Source organism: Podarcis bocagei (assembly GCF_964188305.1).
Source record: "Podarcis bocagei genome assembly, chromosome: 8".
Classification (NCBI taxonomy): Eukaryota; Metazoa; Chordata; class Lepidosauria; order Squamata; family Lacertidae; genus Podarcis; species Podarcis bocagei.
The window spans coordinates 51306652-51327001 of NC_138133.1; the positions used below are offsets into that span (position 1 = coordinate 51306652).

At 44.1% G+C, this 20350-nt stretch overlaps 2 protein-coding genes across 7 annotated transcripts in view; one reads left to right on the plus strand and one right to left on the minus strand.

The window, feature by feature from the left end:
- SPIDR (scaffold protein involved in DNA repair) overlaps nt 1-10526 on the plus strand; it is a 160622-nt gene extending 150096 nt beyond the window's left edge. For 5 of the 6 annotated variants that reach the window (XM_081205855.1, XM_081205858.1, XM_081205854.1 and 2 more), the window contains 5 exons: nt 326-478; nt 5447-5540; nt 7232-7346; nt 8689-8742; nt 9465-10526. In XM_081205855.1, coding sequence (XP_081061981.1) covers nt 326-478; nt 5447-5540; nt 7232-7346; nt 8689-8742; nt 9465-9596 — 548 coding nt within the window. In that variant the 3' untranslated portion in view covers nt 9597-10526. Of the gene's footprint in view, nt 1-325; nt 479-5446; nt 5541-7231; nt 7347-8688; nt 8743-9464 lie in introns of those variants that run through there. The other variant, XR_014010970.1, reaches the window with a different exon arrangement.
- Nucleotides 10527-12304: 1778 nt separating this feature from the next.
- Nucleotides 12305-14101, minus strand: CEBPD (CCAAT enhancer binding protein delta). Its single transcript, XM_081205931.1, has one exon. It carries the CDS (start codon nt 13822-13824, stop codon nt 12874-12876), a length of 951 nt encoding a protein of 316 aa, XP_081062057.1. The 5' UTR covers nt 13825-14101; the 3' UTR covers nt 12305-12873.
- Nucleotides 14102-20350: the final 6249 nt, after the last annotated feature.

Consider the following 20350-nt stretch of genomic DNA (forward strand, 5'->3'; position numbering starts at 1 on the left):
CCTGTCTCCTGCTTTTGAGAGCAAAGTGCAACATGTCTAGCCTCAGAACAGCTTGGCACCACGAGAGAGAGAGAGAGATCCCACAAGCAATCTCAAGCCACTTAGATTTTCTCCCCTTTAAATAATTGACACATAAGATAGTTTGGACTGGAAGCTGCTTTAGCAAGAGCATAGCATGTGCTTCATTTCAGAGTTTGTGAGTAAAGTGGACCAAATCAAGCTCTGTGAAAGACTGGCTGGGAATGTTGTCTTTATTGGCCCAGACAATTAACATGGTCACCTTTTTCCTTGTTACTGTAACATATCAAAATGTCTTTGTTGGCAGGTAGGATTATTTGCATTGAACGTACCGTTCTCTTGTTACAAAGGCCCCTTTTGTATAAGGCTGTTGGTGCTGACATCACTGAACTGACTGGTCCTGTCAAACTAGATGAGCTGGATTCTGCAACCCAAGTCAATTCCATTTGTACTGTAAGAGGTTAGTAAGCTTTTCCCAAAGCAAAAGTTGATCAGTCTTTCTTGCGTACTGGAAACTTTAATTTCATTGTGTTTTATCTTGCCCTTCCTCCAAAAAGCTTAGGGCAGTTTGCATGGCTTCTCCCCATCTTAAATTTCCAGCAACCCCGTGATGCATGTTAGGTGGGAGTGTATGTGATAGGCTCAGGATTGCCCAGCATCACTTCATAGCTTTGTTGAGATTTTAAACTGGGTTCCCCCTCAGTCCTAGTCCAACTCTCTAGCACTGCAACTCACTAGTACTTTTTAGGTGGTGTATGGAATAATAAAACAGCAATGAAAAATGGTGTATGCTATTGGGATAAATTGAAAGATACCTCACTGTAGCCCTTATGTGGCATTATTAGCAGATATTACATTTATATAGATCTAAATTCAGGTTTATATGAACTGGGTTTATGTAAACTTTTGCAGTATTTCTTAAAATGAAGGTCAATTTATAGATGGGTACTTGTACTTTGTAGAATGTTTGCTCCATTACTATTTCTAATTTGTTTTCCCCTGTAACACTTAGCATACCAGCTACTTTGTTCATAACCCTAGCCCTTACCTGTATTCTACTAATCCATGGCAATTTATAACAGAATTTGATCTCAAGTCAGCAATAGGGATTGAACCACTCAAAGGCATCAACATTGCCCACCTTTACAGAAGTGCAGCCCCTGTGTGATATCGCAGGTTGTGAAGGTGGCAAACATTCCCTCAGTTATTTAATCTGTTTGTTCCCTACAAACGTAGGCATTTTTCCAGTTGCATCTTCTAAGGGCATGTGTGTGCGAGCTATTTTTCTTGGGCTAAGTCCTGGGAGCAGCTGGTGGAGTCCCTCATTTAGATCTCTCTTACCAATTTCTTTTGCAAAAGGTTGAGTACTTTACTAAAGAAATACATGTTTCACTTCAATGTTCCTAGTGATGTCTGGACAAACTTTACCAGGGACATTGCTCTCTTCTCCATTTGGCAATCTCCTAACAAGGAGAAAAGCTTCAGGTAGCTATGCCACATAGTAGACTTTAATCACTACTTGCAAGCAGAGTCACAGTGCAGTGACGAATGCTCCTCTTCACCCGTGTGTTCAAGGGGACAGGAAAGAGATGGAAGAATTTCCTTTCCCACATTCTTCCCCGTCTCTTAACAGGTATGGGAAGAGCCATAGGCGCCGACTCCATGGGGCTTGAGGGGGCTCGAGCCCCCTCAAAAAAATTTTTGGGGGGGCTCAGCCCCCCCAATAATCTCGGGCGCCCTTCCAGCAGAGCGCCGGGGGCGGGGGCTCCTGCCTCGCTGCTTCGCAGCACCACCGCCACTGCCAAGGCACTGCCGGGGGGAATTTCCTTCCTCCTGGCGGTTTCAGCCGGAGCCACTTTATTTGCATATTCATGAGCTTATTTATTATTCATGAGCTTTCCCGGGCCCCCCCCAATATTTTTTATAAGTCCGCGTCCCTGGGAAGAGCAGAGGTAGGGGGAAATAATATATTTCTCTCCTTTGCCTTTCTGCTTTCATTTCAAACCCATCTTTCACTGCTAAATCCTTAGACAGAGCAGCGCAGTAGAGGGAGGAATAATTATGTTTTCCCCTCCTTGCATCTCTTCACCATGAAGGAAGTTTACAGAGAGTACCAGCAGGTAGTGATGCTGTTGCTGCTCACCCTTAAGCTCTGGAACATTTGGGTCAATAGGGAATAAATAGTGGCTCCTGCTAGGCTCTTCCACCAGGTATAGGCCTAAAATGGGCTGAGAGTCACAAAAGCCTTTTCTCCTGCTACTATTTCAGATCAGGTGAGCAGGCCTGCCCCATATACAGTACAGGACAAATACAGTAAAACAATCAAGTAAATCAAGTAAAACAATATAAATATTTAACTGACCAATCGTGTCGGTTCTGCCCCCCCAAAAAAAATATCTTGGTGATGCCCATGAAAGGAGGCCTATAACATTGAATTAATCATTGAATGTCTGTTTGGGAGCTATGTCACTTTACTCTGCTGCACAATACTCTGCAGCATCACCTAGCTGGTTGGATGTAAGTAAAGCTACAGTAAATGGCTGCAGTTACAGTATAGCACTTGCTTTCAGTTGATGTTTTTCCCTCTTCTGTACAGCAAAAGCTCCCATTTCAGAATGTTTTATTACATTCACTTAATATTGATGTGTGTATGAAACAGTGGCCTCTGCCCCTCGTATTTCTGAATAATGATAATTGATTCACTTGTTTAGGTAGCTTTGCACCCTATTTCAAACTTACTGCCTGTATTACCTAATTGAAACATTGGCTTAGTCACCAGCGTGATGGAGCAGCTAGAGTGCTTGGCTTGGGTCGGAATTCAAATCCATGCTCAGGAATTCAGCTTAATTAGGGAGTGGGGTTTGGTGACCTCATTATGTCACCAGACATAATTGTGTTATCTCATAATGTCATCTCAGAGGTATTACTTATTTGACAGGATCAATGCAAGGATAAGTTTGGGAAAACCAATATATGCCAGCTTGAGTTCCCTAGAGGGAAAGTGAGATACAAATGTGACCAGTCAATCTGCTGCACTTAATCTATTGATGCTTCTCACTGTGGTTCAGGCTTTCCTTGAGAATTACCGTATTTTTCGCTCTATAACACGCACCTGACCATAACACGCACATAGTTTTTAGAGGAGGAAAACAAGAAAAAAAAATTCTGAATGAAACAGTGGGTGTATCATTTTGGTGCTTCATGCTGTGGCTACAGACATGTGATTTGACGGTGAGTTTGGGGTAGGCCAATGCAAAAATCCTGAGAATCCATGTGGATCTGTGCTTTGTAACCACAGCAACCGAAAACAGCTTTTACAACTTTGTAAACAAAGCAACCAAAAACAGAAGAGGGTCGGCAATAAGACCCTGAGGCAGAATGCAGGAAAGCAGCAGCCTCCTCTCTGCAGCGCGCGATCTGATTTTTGCCCTCACTCGGGCCAGTCGGCTCCAGGGACCACACATTCGCTCAATAACACGCACAGACATTTCCCCTTACTTTTTAGGAGAAAAAATGTGAGTGTTATAGAGAGAAAAATACGGTACTACTTTTTTTTACATACAGTTGGAAATAGCTGTCAACCCTAAAATGTTTCGGAAGCTCCTAACATTGGATATGAAGCAACAAAAAGTCTTACATGGATGCTTTCCTTTTTTTCACTTTAAATAAAGTGTTCCAGCCTTGCTACTCCAGTATACATGACTTTGCCAGTTTTGATTCTCCAACATTTTAGTTTACCATAGAATTAAGTGCCTCTTAATCAACATAACAAGGATTACTAGGTGATTGGCCTTTGACATAAACACTGTAGGCTTGGCAACTGTAATCCCTTTACTTGCAGGTGTCCCAAGATTATCCATTTGTATGTTTTGCTCACAAACAGTGCTACATCCTTAATGTTTACTGCTTGGATCAACAAATCGCCATTGTTCTAAATCTTTTTACTAGCCTTCCCATAAAATGCCCAATTTATTTGCTTTATAATACTTGGCAACAATGCTTCGCGATCCAGAATATCTCTCTGACCTTCGGTTCCCTAATGTTTCTAGTCACGTATGTCAGGGCTTTTTAGAGGTTTCAGTTTCCAATTATGTGGATATAAATAAAAAGTAAGTCCCGGTTTTAGACCATTGTAAATGTTTTAAGAAAGCTATCTTATCTGTTGATATTCCACACCCATCCCTCTGGCATTTTCCAGATATAGGATTGAAACCATTGTGACTAAGAACATTTGCTCTCTAATGCGGAAATGTAGAATAGTGACAGAATTTTTAAAAGCTGTCGGGTGAGAACATAATAAGAGCCCTGCTGAAGCAGGCCAAAGGCCCATCTGTTTTGCATACTGTTCTCACAGTGGCCAGCAATGCTTATGAGAAGCCCGCAAGCAGGACACGAACACAACAGTTGTCTATCGTTACTAGCATTCAGAAACATACTGTTACAGTTGGGGTACTAGATTCTATTAGTTTATAGTAGAAATTAATGAATGTCGGGATTTAGCTAATATTTGGAGCATTGAAGGGAAGATTCCAGCCCAATGGAAAACACAGGCTAAACTTCCTTTCCAATCCTCCTCTGGGATCGAGATGTTAACATGACAAAAGGTGGTGATGGCCCATATTGGAGAGAGGAATCCTTGGGCCTGGGCGGACAGAGGTTGCCAAGTGTGTGTGTGAGGTGACAGAAAAAGAGTGTATTTAGCAGGGTGTTCTGGGAACAAGAAGGAAGAACAAAAACAGAACCATTCTGTCAGGCTAGCTGGGAGCAATGCGTTGGACTCCAGTGCTGCACTGCTGTGGGGAACAAGCCCCTCTTGAGATGACCGTGCTGTAAGAGCAGGACTCCCTCCAGCCAAACTCAAGGGTAAAATGTGTGAATAAATCATATTTCTTAAAGCTATGACAGTCTCCGCCTCATCTTGATTCTAAGAGGAACACAGACCCTGGGTGAGCACCTGGAAATTCCCTGGATTCCCTCTACCACTCAACAGGGATAGGAGTGGCACACAACCTCTGTAACAATTTTGTCTCTGATACTGGAAGTAGTACACAGCCATAATGAATCGTAGCCAATGGAAGCTTTATTCTCCATAATTTTGCCTACTCCCCTTTTAAAGCTGCCCAAGTTGGTGGCCATTGCTACATCTTCTGGTAGTGCATCCCCAAGTAGTATTGTGTATGAAACATGTGAATTGCCTTTGATGGGGCTTTTAAATAAATGGCATTAGAAAAATGTTTCTAGATGTTGTGAAGCTAATCTAAAGATATTTTCAAAAATGAAACAGGTTGTCACATACCTGAAATCCCCCCTGCCCCCGCTTTATGAAAAAAATGCTTAATTTTGGCAGAGAAAAAGGAGCCATCCTATAACAAGCCAAGAGCTCTGATGGCTATTAAGCCTTTAGAAACATTTCCTTTCTTTATTCCAGGCACTGTTGCTGGTGTTAATGAAAGAACTGCTTTCTCATGGCCTGCGTGTAACAGATGTGGCAATGGGAAAGTAGAGCAGCGTCCACAAGACAGGTAAGAACAAGCTTGTGCCAACTGACATACAGATAAGGGCAGTCCTATTGTGCACTGTATATTTGGGAGTCTCAGCCTTTTGACAGAGTGCATTGCCAAAGGCTGTAAGGAAATTTAGAAGTAAAGGGATAGGAGAAAAGTTCCCTTAATGTAGTGTTGGGCAATTTGTGGCCTTACCAAATTTTGATCAAGATGTTACAAAGGTGTTTCTATTTAATTTCATCTAGTGGATTAAAAGTTGTGGTGCAGAGATATATCTCATATTTTAATGTTACACCCCTCGGGTTTTTTAAATATAATTACCCAGCCAATTGTTTCTCAAAGAAGCATCAGAATACTTGGATGTGAGTCTTCCCCATATAGGCAGTGTGCCCAGATATAGAGGACTTCCCACTATGCTTTCTTTCCTCCTTCCCAATGCACATGCAAGCAGCACGACTGGACGTTACAGAGAGTGGGAGTTATGTGTATGTCTCCTATAATTTCTGTCCATCTCCTTCCCTCCGCTTGATCAAATAACACAAGCTCTGGACCTCAGGAAGAGAGGAATGGATGGGGAATGTGAAGGGGGCAAAGCATGGCTCTATTAAACCCTCTGCATATGGACACTGACTGGGCCCACTTGGAGCTGGGTCAGTTTATAAAACTGAATAGCATGAAGAAAGTAAAAAGGAAATATTTTATCTCCTAAGACATTTTGTTCTCTTCGCCATCCAATAAAATTGATTGGCAGTATATTTGGGAGAGACAAAAAGTACTATTTCGTGCATGCAGCACATAACATTTGCAATCCAGTGCCACAGGATGCCATTTTATAGGGTTAGACAGAACCAGAGGGAATGGATCTGTCAATCGTTGCTGTAACTAAGAACAAAACCTGTATCTCTATGAATATTGCTGGGAACAAACAACACAGGATGGATTTCTCATAATCTCCTTGTTCACAGTGCATTCCATCAGGCTGTAGCATAAGGAGGCATGGAAGATATGGCTCCTCCATCAGCTCTGCTGAGAGACCAGGTCCACTGAGCTTCTCCTTTTGGAGTTGTTTCTATTTCAGCTGGATATAACGTTACCTGAAGAATTGGTGCCTGCGTTGTTTGGCTCTTTCTTCTTCATCCTCCCCTCTCCCCCCCTTTCCCCCCCTCACGTGTCTTTTAGATTGTAAGCCTGTGGGCAGGGAACAGCTTGTTTTTAGTAATCTTATGTAAGCCACTCTGGGAGCTTTTTTGGCAAAAGAGCATGTTAAAAAAAAGATATAAAAACAAATAACCCCTGAACAAAATTCCTAAGGACATTACTGCTGGAATATTGGAATAAAATAGCAGGGTAGGATTGAGGGGTACTTAACTCTGTTGCTTCTCTTACATGTATGTGCCTTCCTAATTAGTTTTTCCTTAAACTGGGTTAATTTTGGTCTTTGAGCCTTGCTGGGGGGGAGCATAGGGGGGATAATTGGTGAGGATGGAAAGGTTAAGCTCCCCTCTTACCCCTGTTCTCCTTTTCAGATTCCTTCTTCTCTGGCATTAGCATGAAGAGAACATGGGGGAAAGATAGCTTTTAGTTCTCCCAGCTAATGATCAAAATTCACATCAAGAAGAATGATTTTGGTCACCTTCAAACTGTCAAAGGAATAAAGAAAAATGAGGTGCTGGATGCATGTATAACATGGACCTTTCCCTGTATTTCAGAGGCTTGCTCTACTGCAACCAATGTTGTGATGCCATAACTTCACCAGTTCTCAAGATGCACCTGGAAGTCTTTCTGCACTGCCAGTCCAGACCACTATGCATAGTAAAAGTAAAGGTATGAGAAGAACAAAGTACAGGTTATAAGATTTATGTCCTTTAAAAAATACAGCTTAATATATAAGCTGTTTAACAAAAAAAGTAATAACAATATGACATTCAGTAAAATTTGACATATCAAACCAAGTTGGTAATGGGCACTCAAAGAAGCCACTGAGGTCACCTTGATCTGTCTTCACAGTGATGGATCTAGGAGCACTCCCAAATTACTGTATGTACCTGCTCTTTCAGAGGGAGTGCAGCCCAGTTCCTGGGTACCACCTTACCACCTATCCACAGGGTCTCTGTCTTGACAGGACTGAGTTGCAGTTGATGAGGTGTCATCTGACCCATGACTGCATCCAGGCACTGGCTGGGGACACACACAGACTACCAATTCATATCTTACAGAGAAATAGGATTGTATTGAGACTTGTGTGCCAATTTCTGGAATGAACAATCTTACCTGAAGAAATATATTCTTTAATTGCAATGCTCAGAACCCTTTTTTATGGGATATTTATAATGTAGATGAACTTGGTTGATCTGTAAAGAGTTATGGGTGGATTGCCATGTGGAGTGATCAGCCTTGGAATTTGGACTACAGGCCTTCAGAAACAAATGGAACACATGCTCCTTTGTTAGTTCCTATTTCTAGAGAAATACTTCCAAGTATATATGGACCAAGGACTAGTATTATTTCTATGGCAAGGTTTGGTAACCTTCAACCCTCCACATGTTGTTTATCTCCAACTCCTGGCCAGCATGGGCCAATGGTCAGGGTTAATGGAAGTTGTGTGTTCCAACATCTGGAGCCTCACACATTAGCCACCCTTGCCCAATGGGAGAAGGGACAAGAATTTAAAGCTCTGCTCCAATGTTATTATTCATTTGTATCATGATGACTCAGGGCAGGCTACAATGTGTCTTTATCTTTCACTCTGACTTCACAAGGTTGTTTATGAGGCTAAGATGAGATAGAGCTGCTTCCCCAAGGCCACCTAATGAATTTCAAGATTTAACAAAGTTTTGAGTCTGTCAGCTATGTCCTGTTGAATTATAAATCCACGGTGCAACTCTTTTTTAAAATAATATTTCTGCAATAATTTCTAAGGTCTTAAATGTGGGGAAATTTCTTTGAGGGGTTTTACTGGGATCATCATCATGTTACATATAATACAACTTGTTGGAAACTTAGACCTTAAGGGACATAAGCTGATTTCTGTTTGGCTTTATCATAATCAAGAGAACAGATCATTATAGGCATACAATTTTAACTTTTACTAAATACTGTTGTTGTTTTATGTGGCCAAATAAAATTTTAACATAATTCTTTTCTTTATCTCCATGTGTTATATTAGCTGCTGCAAAATACAATTTCTTCACTCCTGGAGTCCTCCCCCTCTGAGAATGGGGTATGTATACTTAAAAACACATTGATTAAAGAAATTGAAATGTCATCATTCTAGCTGTAAAAGGGTGACATTTAAAAGTGGGCTGTGTCATATGAAGGTGCAGTGAACATGGGCAATTGATAATGGTTTAAGTTTATTGAAGCATCAATAAAAACAACTGTCTCTGTAGAAAACACAAATATTAATTGATTCACCTTTTGGTCTAAAGATCCTTTCTATTGGATGCTTGGAATGTTCCCTAGAGGCAGTTTGGTTTTCACTTAAATTGAACACAGACAGAACAATTCTGTACATGTCTACTCAGAATTAAGTCCCATTGCATTCAGTGGGACTTACTCCCAGGGTAGTGTATATATGATTAGCAAGCCTGATTAAGCAATTTTTGTGATACTGTATTTATCACATTTTAATTCACATTTGTTTATCAAAGTGATTGTTTTTCAAACCCATTAGGAATGTAATAACAACAACAACAACATTTACCTGCCCTTCACACTTGACCAAGGCTAGTTACAGCAATTAAAACATGATCATAAAAGCAGTTGAAAACTACTTGCAGTCGCAGAAATGATGTCTATGCATGCTACTTTTCTTTTTGAGCAAGAAAAAACAAGAAATTTTACTTTGGATATCACCTTGCACTGGGTATATTTCAGCTGTTTGGTGACTGGGACAAAATGTACAAGATTGTTTGTTTTAATGAATGTGCTTTATCATTACAGAGTTATGAAGTGAAGAGTGTGCTGGGAAAAGAGGTGGGGTTTTTATATTGTTATGTTCAGTCTGTAACCAGCCACCCAACTAGCTATGTTGGATTGGAAGAAATTGTTCTCCCAGATGCAGGAAGAAACTAAAGGAAATACCGTCTGCTACTCTGTCTATGAACTTTGTAATATAGTTATTTATGGACTATTCTTGTATATAATGTGTAATGCAGACATGATAAATACTGCATTTTAAAAAAAGATTACTCTGAAAAGAAACTGCTACTTTTTTGAACGTGGACATTGGGCATGTGCCAGGCAATATTAAGCATGTTCAGCTTCCATTGATTTCCATGAGAGAAGGCAAATGGATGTGCTTCTACATCTGCCATTGAAACCAGTGGAACTTGCAAATGCTTAATTGTGATGGGACTTTTTCTACTGTGTATGTTTTTCTGGTAATCCATAAGTAATTTTTGGAGCACTGAAGCGAAATGTATTTTTCTAACAATTGTCTCAATCTATCTGTAAGGTATTTTTTGTAATGGGTTTCACAAGCTATCCTCCCCACCTCCCCCAGTAGATGTAAAAATCAATTATGCATGTTTGAAGAGGTATTTTAAAATAATTTCTTATCTATACGTTTTAACATAAACTGTGGCTATTACTCCAGTAACATATGTTCTAATGAAGCTTTCCTGAATGGTATGCATTGAAACAGTGTGTCTAATATTACATGGAGTAATGCTAATTTATATTTGTTACAAAAATTGATTAAATATTACAAAGAGTTAAATAAGATTTTTTTTTTCCTGCGGAGGTGATGAAGGGTGTCAGGGGCATGTGTGCAGCATTAACCATCATCTAAATATAAATACTGAACTGTTGTATCTTTAAAACAAATTCACATAAATGGGCTATATAGTTCATAAAAACTAAAGAACAGTGGCTTCAGAATAGTTTCTAACCATATCAGATATATTGTGATTTTAAACATATTGTCATTTTATCTACACTTATTTCTTTAAGGAATCATAATAATTTTTTGCACTAAACAAAATAAAATAAGTTTGCTTTAAACTGTTTTTAATTGGACTTGAAATGTTTTAACCCAACCTGGGTAAAGGGCAGGTGCTAGTGATAATAATATATGTTAATAATACCACAATCCTGCAAATGTCAGGTAAAATCCTGGGAATAGCTGGACTTTCTTGTGATAGTTGTGATACAAAGTCTTGTGTGTGTATGAACTGCTTTTGCAGAGAACAGGGAACTCCCTGCATACATTCGCATACTCAGGTGTTGAATTTCTGTATTGGAGGTGGAGAGAGATAGAGAGAATATATTGGGATCTTGAATCCTAAGCATGCATACTTCAGGTGTGTTTGTTTTTTAATTATCAAATTCCAAATTTTTCAGAACAGTGCCTAGAGACTTCAAGTTTGTGCCTACCTATTTGTAATTCTAAAACGAGTAATAGTTCTGCCTTATTTGGGGCTTTTAGCCAAGAAGCAGTATGAAATCTAGGTCGTGCATATTTTCTGTGGGCAACAAAATGAAAGTGGCTCACGTTTTTATTTTTAGCAGTGGAAAGGGAGGTTTCCTTGATGGACAGAAAGGTTGGATGTAAATGTTTTAAATGCTACCCTCTTGTGATGAAGCTACAGCTATGCACATTGCTGTGCACTTGGAAGCCATCACTATGACTTCCCAACACACAAACACGGAACAAAATACATGTGTGTGGTCATTGTGTATGACTATTTGGATGCAGATTGAACAGCAGCTCCTAAAAGTGTTTTTTGTGCCGGAATGCTGTCAACATTTGAAGTAACCCAGTAGCATGGCCCTGTAGCAACAACAATTAAGGCCAAACCCCCCTTTCCTCCCCTCCCCTCCCCTCCCCTCAATGATTTGTGTTAAGAGGTAATTAAAGTTCAAGATTTTGAAACCAAGCCAAGGTTATGTTTAGAGCTGGAAAAGGCCTACTAACACTACTCATATTTGTGTTCTTGTTTACAGGTTCAATCTTTCTGTGGCTTCGTTTGCCTTCACAAGCGTCATTACAATCACTGCTTAAAATTACTTCTGCTAGCTATTCAATCTCCTAACCAAACTACCTTCTGTTTGCACTGAGATTTTACCACTTTGCAATGCTGCCCTCTGATGTAAAGATGGCAGTTTTCAGGAAACATGGGGTACATGTATCTGTTTGAAAACTGACATGTGGATCCAATGCTAGTCCTGGTAGACCAAACTGAAATTAATGAACAGAAACAACTTACGTGCATTAATTTAAAGATGTGTAATCTGAGTAAAACTTAATTGGCTACAACCCTTTATGTATTCCCCCCAAATATGTGTGTGTGTGCAGTTGCACTGAGTGTGTGCTTAAAGTTCAGCTTCTCTCTTACAGGTTAGGGCAGGATTTCCCAAACTTGGGTCTCCAGCTGTTTTTGGACTACAGCTCCCATCATCCCTAGGTAGCAGTCAGTGGTCAGGGATGATGGAAACTGCAGTCCAAAAACAGCTGGAGACCCAAGTTTAGGAAACCCTGGGTTAGGATCATACAGTTGGTTCTTATGCAGGGTTAACCACCCACCCTGATGCAGAAATCTGCAGCCAGTGTGTTTTTGCAATTAAGAGTACAATATGGATACCTTCCCTTTAACTCCCGTTTTATTAGCATCTGTCCACCATAAAACTGGCATTTAAATGTCATTTAACACAGCAGTAATCATGGTGCCTTTTTACATGCTTAAAGTCAAGAAACCGCACACTTAACTCTTGCATGGAGCACTATTTCTTGCTGCATCCCTCAGCAGCTGCCCCCACCATAATAAATACAAAGTCAAAAGTAAAATTCAAAAGTTTTTTTATTTTTAGAAATGCTGTAAAAATTTATATAAAAGTTTTGAGCATGCTCAGTCTATTTCCCCCTCTTGCTGTTTACAATAAAAAGTATTTGCAAATCATGTGCTTCTTACAAAGTACCGTAGCTGCATCCGTATAAGTAAGATGTAGAAAAACGAAAACTATCATTACAAAAATAATTTAGGAAGATAAAAGGAGACATTTAGCTTTTTCTTTCACCTATTTTTTGGGGCAAGTTTTGTGGTTAAAAGACCCAAGCTTAGCCCATATTCGAAGAAAGAAACGTGAAAGGCAACACATTTTCACGAGGCGTTTCTTTCCGGCCTTGTAGCTTAGGCTGCTTCTTCCTCAGCAGGGAAGAAGTCCGGAGAGGGGAAAGGCGCCCTTTGGCCCAGTCCGTGGCGGCGCCGCAGGCCTCTCCTCCCCGCAACCCCCCTCCCTCCCTCCCGCGCAGCCCCCGCTGCAGTCCTGTGCGGCTCGCTCTGAGGTATTCTGGAAGAAGTTCAAAGTCTGTGGCAGAGCCAGCCCGGGGGGCGGCTCCCTCTGCAGCCGGTTACCGGCAGTCCGTGGCCGCCTGCAGGAAAGGGTTGCTGGGCAGCTGCTTGAAGAAGTGCCTGAGGCTGGTGAGGTCCCTGGTGAGCTGCTCGCACTTCTTGTGCAGCCGCTCGTTCTCGGCCGACAGCTCCACCACCTTCTGCTGCATCTCCTGGTTCCGGCGCTTGGCCTTGTCGCGGCTCTTGCGCACGGCGATGTTGTTGCGCTCCCGCCGCTGCCGGTACTCCGGGCTGAACCTGTCCACGCACTTCTTGGCGGCGCGCTCTTTGCCGCCGCCCGACGACGACGACCCGGACGAGCGGCTGCTGTAGCTGGACGGCGAGGCGCTGCCCGGAGGCTCCGGGGAGGTGGGCGGCGTGGGCTGCCCGCTCAGGTTGACGATGGTCTGGGCGCAGGTGGCGATCTGAGAGGGCAGCAGCGAGCCCGACGCCTCGTCGCCCCAGTCGGGCTCCTGCTTGACGGCGCCGCGCAGCGGGCCCGGCGGGACGCTGGCGTGCAGCAGGCTGGCCAAGGAGCCGCCCGCGGGCGCGTGCTGAGCCGGAGGAGGAGGCGGCGGCGGCAGGTAGTCCCCGTAGGCGCCGCCGCTGCTTCCTCCGCGCTCGCTGCCCTTGTGGTTGCTGTTGAAGAGGTCGGCGAACAGCTCGTCGTTGCACAGCTCCAGGTTGGGCACGGCCGCCATCGAGTCGATGTAGGAGCTAAAGTCGATGGCGCTCTCGTCCTCGTACATGGCCGGCGCGGCGGCGCTCAGCTCGGCCAGGTCGCGGCTGCCGCCGCCGCCGCCGGGCGCTGCTGACGAGACCTCCTCGGCGCTGGCGCTCATGCCGCCCGCTTTGCACGAAGGACTCAGCGCGCCGCCCGCCTTGGCGTCGTAGAAATTGGCGGGCTCCAGGGAGGACCAGCTCCTGTAGCACGACAGCGAGTCCAGGCAGTCCAGGGTGGCGGCGCTCATGGAGGGCCCGGGGGCCGCGAGGTGAGTGAGCAGCGGGCGGAGAGCCGAGTTCGAGCCCTTTTTCTCCCCGCTCGCAGGTGGAGGCGGCGCGCGCGTGTGTGTGTGAGCGGCAGCGCACCTGGCCGGGCGTGGACTTTGCCTCAGAGTCAGGCACCTTGCTTTCGGCCTCCCCCGCCCGTCCGTCGGCTCCTCTTTGGGACTCTGCTTCACGCCGGACTTCGCCTCCTGTCCGGAGCTGCACGTGTGCGTGTGGGGCAGGGTGAACCTGGCAGCGAGGTGCCGCCTCGGCCCTTTATAGAGGAACCTCGGGCCCCACCTCCTGGCCCTTGTGACTGCGGGAGGGTGTTGCTGGAGAAGCCCCGCGGGGCGGGAAGGGAGGGTGGGGAGAGCCCTGCGCGCTCTCGGGCCTCGCTGCCAAGGGGGCGGCGGGAGCGGCAGCAGCCGCAGCCGTCAGGGATTGGTCTGGGCGGGATGTGCTCTCCTTCTCCCCCCCCCCCCCCGCCTTGCCACCTTTGATCCGGAGGGCAGCGACCGGGGACTGCCGTTTCCTCCTCCCGCCCACTCCCCCCCCACTGCCGTACATCGAGGACGCCCCCTGGAGGAAGGAAAGGCCCGAACCCACTCGAGTTGGTGTCCTGCCGCGTCTGGGGAGCCGCGAGCAGCGACAGTGTCGTCTCTCCGGCCCAGGGGCTTTGAAGCGGATTCCCTCCCCAGGTCAAATTCCTCAAGCCCTCCGCGCAGGAAGAAGTGGGGCCACACGCCGTCCTGCCAGGTGTAACTAGGGCAGTTGGAGCAGGGACACCTGGGGCGCACGAAGCTTAAACCCCCGCACCCTAAGCTGCACGGGGCAGCACTTTCCGCTGGGAGCCGTGGTGGGATTTCCCATAATGTGCAGCGGGGGGGGGGAGGGTTGGGATGGCGCCATTTCCTGGGTCTCTCCCCCTTTTGTTTTGTTTTCTGTGCTTGCGTCCGGATTTGAAGGAATGGATCTGTTCCTAACAACCGCTCGCCTCCCCTCTTGGCTGTTGGGTTAGGCAGCGCAGCTACTGATGTCAGTGAGACGTCAAGAGAACCGACGGCAGCGTTTGAGAGAAGGGGAGCCCTCGGGTTTTGCTTCTGGCAGCCACATGTGGTTGCAGCTATTCCCGTTGGCGACTTCGCCTGACTTTGCCTCCGTTCCTGGAATCGTCGTAGATCGTTGCGACTCGCTGAAGGCTAGTTGAACCCAGAAGTGACATTTGAACCCAGGCTTTGGATGTTAGTTTAGCAAGACAGGCTAGAGGCACATTTACTGTAACGTCAGAAGGGTCAGGGGTACGCTGATTTGAGTAGCAGGACGTGCCTTGAAAACATCCGAAGCTGAGCTTATCTTGCGTTTACCAACGTTGCCCTTAAAGCTGGATATCTGAGTCCATCGGAATTTTTAAAAAGTTAACTTCCCTTGCTATAGACTTGAGTGACATTTTGCTCCCATTTCATTGCTAGAAAAAATGGCCAAAATATGCACTGGCCTCCTCGTCAGCCCTTGACGTAAAACTGGTCCATCTTTTAAAAACACAAAGTAATATTTCTCTTTTGCTTTGTCGTGCCAGTTTTCCCCACTGTAGCTGCTTTTATGTTTACTTGCCACAGAAAATACCCGCTGATTTATCTCTTTAGTATAACCGTCAAAGCATTGCCCCCTTGTGGCTGAATATCGCAATAATACTGCACAGTAGTAATATTCTGGATGATAAAAGTATGTGCAAACTGCAGAGTAACAACAGGTGATTCTGTTTCCATATGATCATTAGAAATAGGTATGCATGAAGTAGAGGACAAATAAATCATAAATTTCATGCTGAAAATGAACATCAGAAAGGGAGGAATATCTATAAAAACATTTAGTAAGCTTTTCCACAATTATTCCTCCAAGGAGGAAACATTTAAGGCCAGAAATAGCACAGACTGAAGTTTAAGTAGGAGGTATTTTTCAGGTAAAGTACCACAAATAATTTAGAGAATCACAACAACAAAGCGTATTGAGCTTAGCACAGTTGGTTTATTAAAAAATGCAAGCTTCACAGCTCTTTTGCCTTGTATTTTTTTTTTTTAGAGCAAGTTGACAGCTATTGCAAACAAATGAAAATGTTCAGCAACAAAACTCTAAAGTTGCACTGCAAGTCTCACAGCTTGCCTTGGGACACTTAATGACAACCTAGTATACTAACAGTGCAACTAACAATTTATTTATGAATATGGGTAAACAATAACAACAACAAAAAGTGAGCCTAGTGGCAACTGGTAAAATGTCTCAGTTAAGGGCAAGGATTAAAAAAATCCAGGCACCTACCTAGCAGGTAACCACTGATGAATAAAATCCTTGGTTTGGCATCTTGCACTTGGGCATCCACAGAGCTCAGCCTCCTGTTTAGCTCCTAGAAAAACCTCACAGGTTCTCCACTTCTCCTTCTGCTTAAGGGTATGATCCATAGGGAAATAATTTGGTGGCATTCAGGAGAGATGTGCATTCAACTGCCAGTGTGACGTAGAAGGTGCTTGGTATTTTGCTGAAATCTGTCCAATCAGTTATTCCCTCTCCTTGAGGGATACAGAGAATTGCAGTTTTATGAGACAGGTTGGGACTCTCCGGCAGATGTGTCTCAGCACCCTCACTAAGATACAAGTCCCAGTTTTCTTAATACTGTACCATGTCAATGTCATTCACGAAATGTGAGTTTAAAATGTAGATAGGTTCTCATTCACTGGGTCAGCAAAGGGTTGTAGATAAGAGCACATGCTTTGCATTCAAAAGGTTATAGGTTCAATCCCTGGCATCTCCAGTCTGGGCTGGGAATGGCTGCTAGGCAGTACTGTCTAGCCCATACTGGGCACCATGGATGAACAGTCTGACTTGGTATAAGGCAGCTTTCCATGTTCCTCCTAGGCTTTCAGTTGCATCAGAAAACTACATTTATATATTTGTTCTGTTTTTTAAAAAAATAATTAAAAAATTATAACATACTAATAATAGTGGGACTAGGGCAGCAGAACCAGTGAAATCTGCAGAGAAGAAACAAAATTCATTGGCCCTTATCCAGCAGAGGCTGAACTATGTATAGGAAATAGGTTTCTGGATGTGGATGCTTTCTGCCACATGAGTAGAAGGCTGCTGTAAGGTAAGGTGCTTGTATAGGGTTTTTTTTTTTAATTGAGAGATTTTAATGGATAACAAAGGTACATAGGTCTCTGTTTTCAGTTCATAAAGTCCTTTCTACAGGTCAGTTACATTTGCTGTAAGCCACTGCTATCTGTGAAGTGCAGGGGAGGTGAGTAGGAGTGAGACGTGAGAGAAATAAGTGGGGTAATGATGGTTTCTGTGTGGAGATTTGTGTCAGCGTCATGTGGTTAGTTAGCTTATTCATTTATTTGTTTTTGTTGGTGTGAGATAAAGGAGATCCCAGGGCCTGGTTGGCTGCATTTCATTGATTGTTGCAAGTTTTGGTTGCGTGCATGGGGGGTGGGTCATTGGGTCAGGTTAGCCCAGGCATCCCCAACCTACGGACCTCCAGATGTTTTGGCCTACAGCTACCATGATCCCTAGCTAACAGGACCAGTGGTCAGGGATTATGGGAATTGTAGTCCAAAACATCTGGAGGGCTGAAGGTTGGGGATGCCTGGGTTAGCCATATCAATTCATTTGCTGTTGGGGAGTTTAGGTTGTTGTCTTGAAGGGAAGCCACACCAGGGTGAAGGCATCCTCTTTTGTTTGTCCCAGTGTTAATTTCAATATGTTGCTTAGCTTTTCTAAGAGGCCTGACCATCATTCAAGGCACCTGAGGGTGCCACGGCACACTGGTTGAAAACCACTGGTTTAGACCATTGGGTAGGGCTTATTTCATATCCTATCTCATTCTCTCATTGGTCTTTATTGTGAGGGGTCATGGACTACTATTTTGTATATTGTGAATACCATTCCCCTGCTGTGTTCCTCAGTTATTAGGAGGAGTTTTTCAAAGTCAGTCAGGCCTAGTGGCTGCTGCTTTTATTGCTGGATTATTTAAGGTGTGTAGTTGGTTGTGAGTCAGCCAGGATATTTGAGTGTCTCTGTCATGGGCCAGGAGTCAGCTTTGCCTGCTGAACAGCAGCCCGAAGAGGGAGTGACTCCACCTGCAACTGATCAGCCATCAAGGACTCAGAGGAGAAAGCTGATGAGAACCAGCTGGCTTCAGCCTTCTTAAGCAGAGCTTCCAGCAGCAGTCAGGTGCTGGTAACTGTGCTTGTAGTTTCTGGCCCTACCTTGTTGCTTCCTGCTTCTGTTGACCCTTGACCATTCGATTCCCTAAGCCCCTGGACCGCTTGACCACATGGATTGCTGTTTGCCTGACCCCAGGACTGGACCTGACTTTGGCTACCAACTCTGCCTCCAGGCAAGTACACCTCAGAGACTCTTCTGGTTGGCTGGCCTCCCACTCCCCTTAGCTCTGCTCATTGTTGCTCAGCACGAGACTACAATAGTCTCCTAGTTTGTTTAATATTTCCTGTGTTGGTTTGTCATTTTGTAGATGTCTTGTTATGCAGTGTAGGCCTTTGGTGTGCCATGTTTTTTTTGGGAAGCTTTGGGCTGTGTGGTAGAATATTGGGTGGTGAGCCAGGGGGGTTCATGGGGATGGGGTAGTTTTCCTACTTTTCTTTCCTGTATGAACCTGTTTAGTGTTGTGGGGATTCTCCTTAATTTGTGGGAGGAATGGATACACTGTGGGAATTGTATCCATCTCCATATGCACCTATTGTTTTGTTTCATCTAGGTTGTATGGGATTGTGTGGCACACTTGGTTGGTGATGTAATACAGTTCTATGTTGAGAATTCATCCTCCTGCTGAGGAGATGCAGGTATTTGGGTATTATTCATGGCTTGTTGTGTGAGATCAATGAATGTAGCTTTTTTCTGCCATTTACGGAGTTGGGTTGGGGAAATTCACATTGGGAGAGTTTGGAATAAGTAGGTTACTTTTGGTTGCGTTATAAAATTTGATCATGGGCATTCTGAGAGGGTGAAGTTGGCTTTATTCCATTTCTCCAAGTCTTTAATTTCCCCCCATATGGAGTTGTAGTTGTGGAGGTACAGTTAGGGGTACAAATAACCAAGAACCTTAACTAACTATTTGGATTTGGTGCAGCAAGGTTGTGTTTTTTGTGTGTGGTGTCAGTGAATTCTTTTTTGATATGAGGGGTCATGGTGTTGAAACACATGACATCAAATTTTGTAAAGTTCACCTGTAGGCCCGACAACATTGCGAATGTGTTGACTTCTTTGGTTAAGGTGGCTGTTTATGGGGTCTGGTGTTGTGACCATTAGGTTGTCTGTGAAGAGCCCTGGTTTATAGGTTTTGCCTTTTATTACTGGTGTGGCTTCTACTCCCTTGATGTTGGGGGTGGGGTAGGCTTGTGTAGTTGAAAATTCCCTTGCCAGCTCAGAAATCCGCAAGTGCTACAATAGCTACCATAGCCACAGTTTGGGGGGAGTGCAGAGGAAAGACGGGGTAGGGCTGAGTTTGGAAACATCAAACTGCTCATCAGCTTGATACAACTCTCATGGCTCACTGGCTTAGGATTGTGAAGGGCCTATTAATCAGTATGTAAGAGTAACATATCCATTGCTGGTCATGAAAAGGCCCCACCCCACCCCATCCACCTACTATCTCAGTATGAGTATTAGTTTCATTTTGGTTGTTATTGGAACTTCATGTGTTTCTGCTAATGTTGCTGCAGCCACTTAACACCAAAGCTTTGGTCTGACTGTCATTGTGAGCACTAAAGAGTCAGTATCCTCACTGGAAAGGCCCCAAAGGTTTGTCACTTTGCATAGCAGTATGGATGAAATAGTGGAGTGTATGTTAGCAGCAGAGAATGTTTAGCTAGCTAGGTAGTTAAACTTTAATCATTTGCTCTGCCTGGAAAATGCATTGTCCTGTTAGAAAGGAGTGTGATTGATACTGGCTTGACATGCAGCAAATGTTATTTTTTTGCTGTCTTCAAAGAACTGACCAGCTGTATGAAGTAACAATGCAAGACAATAATAATGAAAATGGATTAAATTCTAACAGAATAAACTGCCAATTTGCATTGGGTCTTTTATGCTCCAGAATATCACTGTGAAATATGCTGCCTTGTGTGGACATACTTTCACTGTTCCCTTTTTGAGGAGAGTTTGCAAATAGTCAAAACCATTGCTTGGCCATGGAGGCAGAAACATTGACAGAAAGGGCCCATTAAGGTAGCTTGAGCCATGGTTCCAGTGACTAACATTTCATTGGAAACTTGGCCACGAGTTCTTTGGGCTGCAACACATGACTTGTGATGAGACGAGGATCCTCACAGTCCCTGGAATTTGAGTAATTTATGGCTGGTGACATGGGAAAGCCTTTCCTCTCCCGTGAGGGGAGGGGTTGCGAGCGGGACTCGCTTTGCGGGGGGCGTGGTTGGGCCCCCTGCATCACAAGGGAGTCCTGGGCCCGCGTCATCCCCTCAGCCAGCCAATCCGGCT